This window comes from Branchiostoma belcheri, unplaced genomic scaffold, assembly GCF_001625305.1.
Source record: "Branchiostoma belcheri isolate BF01 breed outbred unplaced genomic scaffold, Haploidv18h27 scaffold18, whole genome shotgun sequence".
NCBI classification, from domain to species: Eukaryota; Metazoa; Chordata; class Leptocardii; order Amphioxiformes; family Branchiostomatidae; genus Branchiostoma; species Branchiostoma belcheri.
Window position 1 is genome coordinate 3,658,827 of NW_017803268.1, and position 13,698 is coordinate 3,672,524.

Sequence of the window (13,698 nt, forward strand, 5' to 3'; positions counted from 1 at the left end):
TCAGGGCAGCTGGAAACGTAAAATATAAGTCTTGAAATACTATAGCAGGATCATGTTATGTTTTTATAATATAAAGTAATGGATTTGGAAATACTTAATTTCAGAGCAGCTGGTAGCTTGAAAATAATTTTTGTATCCTGTATCAGGATTATGTGTATATTATGTCGCCATATTACGTTTTCTCAAAGTAATGGCTTTTGATATATTCTATATCATGGCGAGATAACATAATCCTAATACAGGATATAGTAGATTCATTCCTCAAGCTAACGACATCTCGCACACGCAGTCGTCCCTCAGTAAGACACCTGGAGCCGCATAGTTCCCGTTCAGAACTTTTATTCAGCCTGTCACACGACCGGTTTCGCCTTTGTGGCTCCTTCAAGTGTACAGAGGCTGATGACACAAGTGCATGGAGTTCTCACTTATATTTTAGCCTCTGAAGAAGCCACACAGGCGAAACCGGTCGTGTGACAGTCTGAATAAAAGTTCTAAACGGGAACTATGTGACCCCAGGTGTCTTAGCGTGTTCGAGATGTCGGTTAGCTTCAGAAATGAATCCCTTCTACTATATATAATCCTGATACAGGATACAAGAATTATTTTCCAGCTGCTCTGAAAGGGAGTCTTGCCAAAAGCACCTGGCAACTTGAAAATAATTCTCTTGTATTACTGTTGCAGGATTTGGAGATTGTAATAGTACCTGATTGCCATTATCGGCTATGTGTGAGAAGGAAAATGCCACCTGTCTCGAATTATTGGCTTTCAGGCTAGATTCAAGGGAGGTTATACAATACTGTTACTATGCCTTTTGCAAGGTTCAACTGCATTAAAGGTTGCTGTTCTGATACAAGGTACCTTTTGTGAGCTATAGGTGTAATGTGGAAACACCTAGTACATATGTTTCTAGTCGGATTATTGGCTTTTAGACTATGCAAGCCTTAACAATATCAATGTTGCCCACCCCCAACAATATGAAGTGCAAAGTGTTAACAAACGAAGCTAAACATGCATGCTTGGGGTCCCAAAGTCAAAACCAAAAATGCCCTAAATCATTAAAAAAATAATTGCCGTTCCTATTTTGATATCCTTAAAAGATAGTAACGTACTGTAATAACCGAAACCGACCTTGCAGTTCTAAAACGAGCTCATAGGGGTTCCAAAGCCAGCGTAACCCAAAATGCAAGACCCCGATATATCCGGGACAAAAGATACAAAACCCAGATGTTCTGCTGCAGTACGAAAGAAAGCTGCAAGGAAACCCAAAGGAAACATTGACCAGACCAGCCACGTACCAAATATCACGCTATTCATACCTTCTTATAATAATAAGTTATACTGACCACAAACTGACAATTTCAGACATACAGATTGACAGACGACGCAAAGACGCACCCTACACTGCAAAGGTAATAATGTCCACTTCATTCTTTCAATATTACATGTATACAAAGCAAAGTCGCATGTCTAATTGTATGTACATTCAGAGGCTATCGTCCATTTCTTCGACATTAGTAAGATTTAGAGCCTGACATTTAAAATCTGCTACTTGCCGTCGTTCATATCTGTTCTATTCAAGATCTTCCGTTTTTAGCTCCGTTAGTTCGGTTTCATTCTTCCTTTTGCTAGATGCTTTTTCTGGCCCTGCAGTCTCTAGTTCTCTATCATGGATTTTCCAGCCACATATTTTTAATGTAGGCGGTAGTTCATTTACAGCACGTGAGCTTTCCTGGGTAGGATCTTGTGACGTTGGTGCATTCTCTGGTCCAAATGGTTGAACTTGGTCTTGATTTGCCCGGTTTCGCATGAAAACGGAGGTAACTGCCCGGTATAATACCATCAGTTTTTCCCAGATTGCCTGTCTTAAATTTGGCGTACGGACTAAAGTTGCCATTGGGCTAATGAAAGAGTTCGCGCATATGCAGGCAAATGCACCGTTCCTACCTGGGCACATACCCGGGCCAATCCTGCAAATCGCGACGAGTATGCACGATAGTAGCCAGAAGACAAACGCCACAACCACGTGAAGCATAACCGTTCTTGCCCTGTGCACTGTTCTTTCCAATTTCCTGCGTTCCTCGTCTTGTGCGACATTACGACGATGATTCACAGCCGTTTCCCGACTTTGTCCGAGACTATCTACTTCAACTGTTTGAGGTCGAGCTGCCACTGGTTTCCCAAGTCTCTTCATACGTCGTGTTTTGATGGCGATAAATGTAGAAATATTTGTGAACAACATGGTACCGCACAGAAAGAGCAATATAGATGCACAGATAATGACAATTGCCACAGGGTAATATGAAACACAGGTCCCTGTTGTCAAAATATGCATGTCTATACAGTTCCAACCCATATTGGGCGATATGGTAAGTAAGGTAAAACTAACCCATGTACAGGCAAGAACAACACCTACGTATCTATCGGCATTACCAGAATAGTTGCGGAAGAATATAGGATGCCTGATAGCAACATAACTATACACAGACAGCAAGGATAGCGCTGATGCAGACAACAGCTGAGTTAGTGTCATTAGATTGACGAAAGTCAGGATTACTCTAAACTTAACATCATGTACGAGGTGGCCCGCAGTACGATACAAAAGTGCAACACCTGCGAAGAGGTCGGTGGTTGCCAGATTTGCCAACAAGAAAGAGACAGTTTTACTGAGTTCTCTCGTTGCGATGATTCCCCACAGCACTACGGCATTGGTGATAATGATGAGAGGTCCCATCAGCCAAAAGATAATGTCCGTACCTGTTCCCAACCCCACAAGGTCTTCGTACTTCGAGCAAGCTTCGTTAGCCTGCGCGTTCGATACAGTCTTGTTTTGTAAATACCACCGATAACAGGACAGCAAGTTTGACATCTCAGGAGCAAGTGCCTTCTCTGTAGAAAACCACGAGTCTGAGCTGTTGTTGAACATCTTGGAGATGATTTCTGTCGTCTGTGGTAGGAGCAAGAATGCAGCAGGACCTCTTCAGCAAAGGAGAGTAGGTTGTCTGTGACACGGGAGAAAGTCTCAACGCTGCACGCAAAATTTCCACGACCTTTCCGTACGTTAATGCGTTTGGCCTCGGACTGTTGAAATCTAAAACCTTCGGGTCAGCGATTAGTTACGACCATCACGAAGCAACAGATGCAGCAGACGTCATACTAGGTTCTAGCAACAAACTGAACTCGATCATGACATAAGGACTGGACGTTTAAAAAACAGCACTAAGCGATACACTGTCAGATTATTGACATGATGATATATCGTAGTTTTTATGACAGTAGATTTTTGTGCTCGAGAACCTCTATAACCTTTTCATACAGTTTTGATCAACAAACTGTAGAACAGAAATATTCGTTAAAAATTTCTCGATCAAGTTCGTTATAGTAAATGTTAGAAGAATTTAGGGCCCAATTCTTATGGGAACCTTGCCACTCTGTTTACGATTTCAGTACTCAATTAACCATGAATTTTATCATTATACTGCACGTAAATGACCACAATCTTGCAATTACGCAACTACATTACTATGGGCACCGCTAATACCACGAAGATCGTATACTTTTTTGCCTTTAATGTAACAAGGATAAGGACATCCGTATGGAACAATGGAAAAAATGTTGTTTTCTGCCTTTGTTGATCCCGATCTGGTTCTTTGGTGGTCTCCTCGTCATTTCATTTGCTACCTAAATTTCATTTGTAAAAAAAAAACCTACATGTGGGGCAACCTTCGAAGCTACTGATTGGTCTGAAACCTTTCAAGCAATGTATATTTTCTATACAAGATGGAGAAAAAGATAAAATTACATAGCAGCAGCTGTAGACTAATCTAGAGAACATTTGATTGAAGACACAGGTGAGAAAATTACACTCCTGTACTAGCAATCTCCTTTCACAGTTACATAAGATAGCGTAAATGGAATACGCCGCAGGGTCGGAGGCGTTTTGGGGGGCATCATTTTGATATTGATGGAATCATGAAAAAGTCTTGCGACAAGCGACCAAAACTAAAAGAAAGGAAAGTAACACAAAGTAATCTCGATCTAGTTTTAGCTCACGGATTCCGTACGTTGAACTCTCATAGGCTGTACGGGGCACGCGCGTCGCCCGTACTCGCACGCACGGGTGGTAAATCCGCAGACCGCACGTAGAAAAAGTTTTACATGCACTTAAAGTTCTACGGCGTGTCTGCGTGCTCCCAAATCCGTAGGATTCCGTACGGAGGTGGTACTCACCACGCACGGATGTCCAACGATTGCCCACGTTTTTGCACGTAGACAGCACGCAGAAGCACGTACGGCGGGTTGTGACCGTCGCTTAAGACACCTGGAGCCGCATAGACTCCATAGTTCCCGTTTAGAACTTTTATTCAGCCTGCCACACGACCGGTTTCACCAAGTCTACAGAGGCTAAAATATAAAAAAAAAATGAGAACGTCGTGCACTTGTGTCATTAGCCTCTGTACACTTGATGAAACCGGTCGTGCGACAGGCTGAATAAAAGTTCTAAATGGGAACTATGTGGCCCCAGGTGTCTTACTGAGGGACAACTGCGTGTGCGAGATGTCGGTTAGCTTCAGAAATGAATCCCATCTACTATATTAATCCTGATACAGGATACAAGAATTATTTTCCAGCTGCTCTGAAAGGGAGCCTTGCCAAAAGCACCTGGCAACTTGAAAATAATTCTCTTGTATTACTGTTGCAGGATTTGGATATTGTAATTGTACCTGATTGCCATTATCGGCTATGTGTGAGAAGGAAAATGCCACCTGTCTCGAATTATTGGCTTTCAGGCTAGATTCAAGGGAGGTTATACAATACTGTTACTATGCCTTTTGCAAGGTTCAACTGCATTAAAGGTTGCTGTTCTGATACAAGTTAACCTTTTGTGAGCTATAGGTGTAATGTGGAAACACCTAGTACATATGTTTCTAGTCGGATTATTGGCTTTTAGACTATGCAAGCCTTAACAATATCAATGTTGCCCACCCCCAACAATATGAAGTGCAAAGTGTTAACAAACGAAGCTAAACATGCATGCTTGGGGTCCCAAAGTCAAAACCAAAAATGCCCTAAATCATTAAAAAAATAATTGCCGTTCCTATTTTGATATCCTTAAAAGATAGTAACGTACTGTAATAACCGAAACCGACCTTGCAGTTCTAAAACGAGCTCATAGGGGTTCCAAAGCCAGCGTAACCCAAAATGCAAGACCCCGATATATCCGGGACAAAAGATACAAAACCCAGATGTTCTGCTGCAGTACGAAAGAAAGCTGCAAGGAAACCCAAAGGAAACATTGACCAGACCAGCCACGTACCAAATATCACGCTATTCATACCTTCTTATAATAATAAGTTATACTGACCACAAACTGACAATTTCAGACATACAGATTGACAGACGACGCAAAGACGCACCCTACACTGCAAAGGTAATAATGTCCACTTCATTCTTTCAATATTACATGTATACAAAGCAAAGTCGCATGTCTAATTGTATGTACATTCAGAGGCTATCGTCCATTTCTTCGACATTAGTAAGATTTAGAGCCTGACATTTAAAATCTGCTACTTGCCGTCGTTCATATCTGTTCTATTCAAGATCTTCCGTTTTTAGCTCCGTTAGTTCGGTTTCATTCTTCCTTTTGCTAGATGCTTTTTCTGGCCCTGCAGTCTCTAGTTCTCCATCATGGATTTTCCAGCCACATATTTTTAATGTAGGCGGTAGTTCATTTACAGCACGTGAGCTTTCCTGGGTAGGATCTTGTGACGTTGGTGCATTCTCTGGTCCAAATGGTTGAACTTGGTCTTGATTTGCCCGGTTTCGCATGAAAACGGAGGTAACTGCCCGGTATAATACCATCAGTTTTTCCCAGATTGCCTGTCTTAAATTTGGCGTACGGACTAAAGTTGCCATTGGGCTAATGAAAGAGTTCGCGCATATGCAGGCAAATGCACCGTTCCTACCTGGGCACATACCCGGGCCAATCCTACAAATCGCGACGAGTATGCACGATAGCAGCCAGAAGACAAACGCCATAACCACGTGAAGCATAACTGTTCTTGCCCTGTGCACTGTTCTTTCCAGTTTCCTGCGTTCCTCGTCTTGTGCGACATTGCGACGATGATTCACAACCGTTTCCCGACTTTTTCCGAGACTATCTACTTCAACTGTTTGAGGTCGAGCTTCCACTAGTCTCCCAAGTCTCTTTATACTTCGTTTTTTGATGGCGATAAATGTAGAAATATTTGTAAACAACATGATACCGCACAGAAAGAGCAATATAGATGCACAGATAATGACAATTGCCACAGGGTAATATGAAACACAGGTCCCTGTGGTTAAAATATGCATGTCTATACAGTTCCAACCCATATTGGGCGATATGGTAAGTAAGGTAAAACTAACCCACGTACAGGCAAGAACTACACCTACGTATCTATCGGCATTACCAGAATGGCTGCGGAAGAATATAGGATGCCGGATAGCAACATAACTGTTCACAGACAGCAAGGAAAGGGCTGATGCAGACAACAGCTGAGTTAGTGTCATCAGATTGACGAAAGTCAGGATTACTCTAAACTTAACATCATGTACGAGGTGACCCACGGTACGATACAGAAGTGCAACACCTGCGAAGAGGTCCGTAGTTGCCAGATTTGCCAACAAGAAAGAGACCGTTCTGCTGAGTTCTCGCGTTGCGACGATTCCCCATACCACGGCAGCATTGGTGATAATGATGAGAAGTCCCATTAACCAAAAAACAATGTCCGTACCGGTTCCCAACCTCACAAGGTCTTCGTACTTCGAGCAAGCTTCGCTAGCCTGCGCGTTGGATACAGTCTTGTTTTGTAAATACCACCGATAACAGGACAGCAAGTTTGACATCTCAGGAGCAAGTGCCTTCTCTGTAGAAAGCCACGAGTCTGAGCTGTTGTTGAACATCTTGGAGATGATTACTGTCGTCTGTGGTAGGAGCAAGAATGTAGCATGACCTCCTCAGCAAGGGAGAGTAGGTTGTCTCTGACACGAGAGAAAGTCTCAACGCTGCACGCAAAATTACCACGATCTTTCTATACGTTAATGCGTTTGGCTTCGGGCTGTTGAAATCTAAAACCTTCAGCGATTGGTTACCACCATCGCGAAGCAACAGATGCAGCAGACGTCATACTAGGTTTTAGCAACAAACTGAACTCGATCATGCTCTAAGGACTGGACGCTTCAGAAACAGCACTAAACGATACATTGTCAGATTATTGACATGATGATATATCGTAGTTTTTATGACAGTAGATTTTTGTGCTCGACATTAACTTTGAAGGTATTACGTACCCTCTATAACGTTTTCATACAGTTTTGATCAACAAACTGTAGAACAGAAATATTAGTTTAAAATTTCTCGATCAAGTTCGTTATAGTAAATGTTAGAAGAATTCAGGGCCCAATTCTTATGGGAACTTTGCCATTCTGTTTACGATTTCAGTACTCAATTAACCATAAATCTTATCATTATATTATATGACCAACACTGCGTGTAAAATGACCACGATCTTGTAATTCCGCAACTAACTACATTACTATGGGAACCGCTTATACCAAGAATATCGTATGTTTTGCCGTTCATGTAACAATGATAAGGAGATCCGTATGGACCAGTGGAAAAAAATGTAACTGTTGTTTTCTGCCTTTTGTTGTTCCCGACCTAGTTCTTCGGTCTCTTCGTCATTTCATTTGCTGCCTACATTTTGTAAACATGTAACCGACATGTAGGGCAACCTTCGAAGCTGCTGATTGGTCTGAAACCTTTCAAGCAATGTGTATTTTCTATACAAGATGGAGAAAAAGATAAATTTACATAGCAGCAGCTGTAGACTAATCTAGAGAACATTTGATTGAAGACACAGGTGAGAAAATTACACTCCTGTACTAGCAATCTCCTTTCACAGTTACATAAGATAGCGTAAATGGAATACGCCGCAGGGTCGGAGGCGTTTTTGGAGGCATCATTTTGATATTGATGGAATCATGAAAAAGTCTTGCGACAAGCGACCAAAACTAAAAGAAAGGAAAGTAAAAGAAAGTGAGCTCGATCTAGTTTTATCTGGAGCCAATCTCCCTCTTGTCGTGACTGAGAAGACAGACGCTATGTACAGTATTTACAGGTTCATTTTGGCTGGAAATTGAGCTCTGTGCGGGTGCGACAAAATGTTCTATCCCAGAGGACAATTGCAAAGTCCCCTGGCATGTTATCTCGCTATTTGCCAGATTTGTACTCTTTCCAGCCACCTCCTGAAGCCTGGTAGTGGCTACTGGAAATTCCCCATGCAGTAAAAATAAAAAAGTGGACCAAAGCTTCATGTTTAAGTGGTGTTGATATACTGAATAAAAATCCATAGTCATATTCAGTTTCCTTTTATATATTTTTATCATTAACGGAAAATCTTAAATACTTAACAGAGGCTTCTGAGGTACTAGTAACACAATGTGTATCATACCATAGATTGGATTATGCATTATATTTAGACAACACTATACAATCAGCATAAAAGTCTTTTCCAAATATTTTTTTCATTTACTATTATGCTATTTCTGCAGAAATAAATCAATCAAACATGGTTTATTCTTCAAACGGAATGACAGCACTACTTGTAGGCTGAATTGCTCCCATTGTTACATTTATTATCATCATAAGTGTCAAATTACTTGTGTTACGAAACTATTACACTTATCATAAAACAGTCAGTATTAACATTAAAACTTTGCTATATTTGAAATAAGTTACATTTGTACAACATTAAATCTATTAATTACAACATAAAATGTGGTAATTTTGACATTACTGTACAGTTACTGAACCTTGTGTCGCAAGTATTCGGGTCAGTTTGGAGACAACAAGTCTACAGCTTTTTTCTGATTTTTGAATGTTGTAGGAAACCTACGGCAGAGGTTGTTTTTGTTTGTTTGTTTGTGTCTGTTTGTTTGTTGTTGCCGAGTTTTATCTCAGAGTACACGTAGGTACAGCAATGAAATGAAGAGTTAATCTAATGTGATTTAGATTTAAAATGTTCTGATTAATTTGAACACATATGTTATGAAAATTTTAAAAGGAAGCTAAAAAATTAAAGCAACCAATAAATTCACTTTCAGGTAACGTTACATCTAAAGACGTTACTTCTAAATCTATGAGTAAGAAATCACATCAAGAACATCTACTACGTGAAATACAGTGTAGATTTCCACTGTTAATCTTAGATCGCAACAACAAAGTTTAGAAGTTGCTACTAGAAAGGCAATCAAATACGCTTGTTTCAGCTGTATCGTCAAAAAAAGTACGGGTACAATCTACATATTATATACAGAATGATTCTTCACCTTTCTGTACTGACGAATCTGTATATGCTTGAGCATCAATTGTAAGATTTGAATAAAGAACAATGCCATAAAACCGATTTGTAACGACACTCGATGGATGCAGTGATCTATGTTTAAGGCTTTATCTTTTAGGCCCCACTAGATCCAACTTTTATCTCCAGGTACGGAGGTATTGTTCTAAGAGTGTTATGAGTGGGCCAGTAACCCCCTCAAATTATAGACCACAAAAGTTCAGGCACAGGGTAATAGGTTCCAGAAGCTGACCGAGTGCTAGCAAGGAGTTGGTGAGGAGTACTTGTAAGCCGTATAGCAACAAGAAAATGGGCGTTTGTCCTATTCTATAGGTCCGCTGAAAGCATGTCAGACCATCTCTTTTGTTGTGCCTATACAGTCAAAGAAACACTAAATACCTCCCAGGGCTCCGGTTTGTTCTTAAACAAGTTGCAATTTAAAAATAGAATGTTTACTGTCGGCGCCGGTCCGTCTTTTACAATGGGACAGAGCACAATGTAGACACGTGGACTGTATTACAAGGCGAAGGTAGCCTGATATTCACTCTACTCTCGAGCTCGCTAGATTCACTCTTTAGTCGCTTTCATAAAGGATATTCGTTGGAGCAAACGGGAGCTAAAATAACATGGATTGCAAGCTTCTACAATGTGAAACGTCTAGAGGGTACTCCTGCATTGGGCGAGGGTGTACTTCCATACTGTACGCTACGGTACAAAATATCTTCTGTTGTCTTGTCGTTCAAATTCATCACTGCCGTGGTGTTATTATTACAAAATGTACCATGGTAAAGTTTATTATTACAATGGTAAAGTTTATTCGCATATGCGCATTCAGTGAATGTTTCTTGACGAGTCAAATCGCCACCCCTGTTCATGTATACGAGGTTAGCAAAGTCGATCATGCTCTCTGGATTTGAATTGGACCTTGGAATAGTTTCTGGAAACTCGTTCAGACTGCTGATGTCTGAGACGGGACCTTGTTCTTGAGCATTGTGTCCTTCGTAAACAGGGTTTGAGAACTGTACGATACTTGCTATTTGGGCATTTGTATCAATAACTGATAATCTTACATTCTGGTTTGCAATGCCTTGTTGAATCGTATCCTTCTTTGCCTTCAACATTATGTCTATGACTCCAAAAGTCGAGAACAACACAAGTAAGGCAGCAGCAACGAACAAACTGGTCACCAGAATAGTTTCTGTTGTATCAACAGTCACTGCTTTACTTGAATAGGTAATCGTAGTGGATTCCACGATATTTTCGGTAGTTAGGAGGTTGTATGTAATATTTTCTGTAATTGCGAGCTGGGTTTTGGTTGTAACAAAAACGTCCATGGTTGTAAGTAGAGCACTGGTGGTCGTGTTAGCTTGGGTTAGGCAGGCCGACAACTTTGCTTTATGTAATGGTAAATCTTTCACGTTTTCGGGAGTGTTACAGTAAGGTACACCGTTTGAGACGAAGTCGTTATAAAATGGACTGTTTATGATTTTTGATGGACACACCAGCGGCCAACATTGAAACACGTTTACTAATTCAGCCAACCAGGACATTCGACAGTCGCAGTGGATCGGATTTCCATATATAGATATGCGCCATCTTCTACCCATAACCGGTAGAAAACCCAAGTTTGCCTCCGAAAATGTTACCAACTTGTTGAATGCTAAATTCACGTATTGCAAAATGCTTCTTCCTTTATAAACAGCTAAGTCGAGGCGAACAGTAGTTAAAAGATTGTGGGATAAGTCGAGTTTGACAAGGTATGGCAGATTTCCTAAGATCTTTCCACGGAAACGTCGTTATGACGTTGTGGCTTAGATTTACCGTATTTGCGGCCCGAATACCGGATAAGTCCGGAATGGTTTGGATATGATTCTGCTGAAGGTACACCTTGTGTATATGGTATGGGTGACGAGTAGGTAGACTTGTTATGTTGGATTGGGGGCAACGAAGTTCATTAAGATATCCGTTTTGGACATAACATTTTGCTGGCAACGAATCACATACATGTATCATAAGTATTGTAAGTATGAAACTAATTAAGAATTTCATGACTATTGTTGAACAGAGCAAGAGAGAGCAAGAGGACCACAATTTCAATCTTTTTACAGTGAACTCAATCCCTAAGTGCAATTATTCTCGATAAAAATAATTTAAATGGTTCAATCTTATTATAGATACCTAGGGGGGTACTGTCTTATATGATGCTAGTTTATTGGTTCTGCTCTAACTTGCCCAGATAAAAGTTATCTACAATTATGTTACAAATTAATGAGTTGAATTCTTGAAGAGATTCGTAATCAGAGGTTGATGATGATTCAGTGGCTGTCTGGTCCTGTAGCAACACATTATTCATTTATCATTTAATTACAAAAGATCGTTCGTGCTGGCTTAATTTCCCAATGTCTATGTCCAAATACCTGTTCAATAGAATCACTCTTGTGTAAAATTGCCCAACATTATTTCTTTAGAACAGTGTTGATGTAAAAGCATTGATTGGATGTTTGACATGTATGTGTTGGTATCCAATGCCATGGTAATTTCGTCTTCTGTGTTTGTAAATTTGAATGAAAAGAAAAAGGAGTGTAAGGTTATAGCTCTGATGAAGATGACAGACGGTCATTGAAACGTCTCGCCTTGTGAACAAGTGGTAGTAAATAAAGAACTGACATTCAATCACTCACCAACCTGATATTTACGAATTAAATTAAATGGATGGAGCATAACCTGATAGAAAATGAGTAAACTTACTCACGTGGTATTTGGCTTAGCGGCAGGATGTTTTCATGGTGCTCTATATTTTGCTTTAGGTAGACTTGACCATGTGGTTGTCCCTTTGTTTCTAGTAAAACAAGATTGCAAAGTTAACGTTAGTAACATCACGTAAAAATCAAACCGGTACCAAATAAATAAAACCCAGGATTACGTTATCTAAGAGTAGGTGTGGCGTTAAAATAGTTAATAGAATTAGGAAAACTCCATTAGATAATGCTAAACACCACAAACATGTACAAATCCACGTAGAAGATAACCTTCTTTTGCTTTAGAAAACAGCGAATGAATCGGACGCCAAGATTTGTTGAACGTAAAGCGTACGGTTTGAAAAATAAACAGGTAATTTGTACTCAAAAGCGGGCACAAAAGAGCTTAACAATTTTGGTTTACTGTGTGACTTAGGTAAATACGTCTATTTGCAAATGCATGCCCGATGGCTAACTGCAACAAGACACAAAGTGTACAGCACACATACATGTGGAAAATCCAACTATTCTATAAATTGGCTTTAGTAAGAAGAGTTCCATACCTGGAGATGTCTATCCGGCGGCACATGCACGTCTGTTGGTTTCTCTCTCTCTTCAGGTAGGAAGATGTTTTGTCTTGATCTGAGCTTTTGGTACTGGTCACCTGTAGACTAATCATTAGACAGGTGATTTGAAGGACCGCATAGACACGTGTTTTGCACTGGCTCATCTGATAACACGTCATCTGACCCAATCTCCATTGTAAATCTCATCTTCTGTTTCTAGCTTGGGAAGATTGAAGTTTTAGAAGATTGCTTTTGTGTACGTAGGTGTACTAGAAAATGTGTCAAATGGTTCTGCCACAGTTTACTGAAGTGAACTGGTTTTCAACAAGTAAATCTAAAGACTTCCTTCCTTTATTTTTTTTTTATAATTTAAATTCCATTTCATTTATTCATGTATTTATTTATTCAGGTACGTGGACCTGTTTTTCAGGTACCACTGGAATCGATATTTACAAACACACTTCTAACACATAATAATCAACAAAATAACCAACATCCAATAAGCAACTATATAATCACGTTACATACACTATTAAGGTGCCAAAATACTATTGAACTTTCTAATTGGGAAAATGCATTGAATATCACGTAATTACGTAAATATATTTATTAATAGTATATTAAAGAAATAGATTGGTTCTATCAGTAACGACGTTATATATAGGTCTTGACACTCAATTCTACAGTAAAGAAAATTGTGTATAATAACGGTCTCATCACACCCAAAACACATATGCATATGTATATTATCATTAGTATGTTGTAAATGCTTATAAACAGTGAGTGTTATATCCCTTTCTAGTAGTGTCACTTGCAAGATAAATTCTAAAAGGACTGATATACTGACTCTCAATGTATGAATCATCCAATTGTTATACAATGTAGAATATATAATTCAAATGGAGAAAATATAATTAACCTAATTTATAATATTAAGCATCCTTCCACACTTAATGTAAAATATGCAACGATTATAATAAGTATATGCACGATTGTAACTTGTAACAAAGGCTA

At 39.7% G+C, this 13,698-nt stretch overlaps 1 protein-coding gene across 1 annotated transcript; it reads right to left on the bottom strand.

Annotated features, from left to right (window-relative positions):
• On the bottom strand, positions 1 to 6,942 carry LOC109467333. Its single transcript, XM_019765279.1, has 4 exons — positions 6,064 to 6,942; positions 2,665 to 2,944; positions 1,838 to 2,082; positions 1 to 9 (listed from the first exon to the last, which is right to left on the bottom strand). The coding sequence occupies exons 1-4, from the start codon at positions 6,940 to 6,942 to the stop codon at positions 1 to 3; spliced, it is 1,413 nt and encodes a 470-aa protein (XP_019620838.1).
• Between the last annotated feature and the right edge of the window lie 6,756 nt (positions 6,943 to 13,698).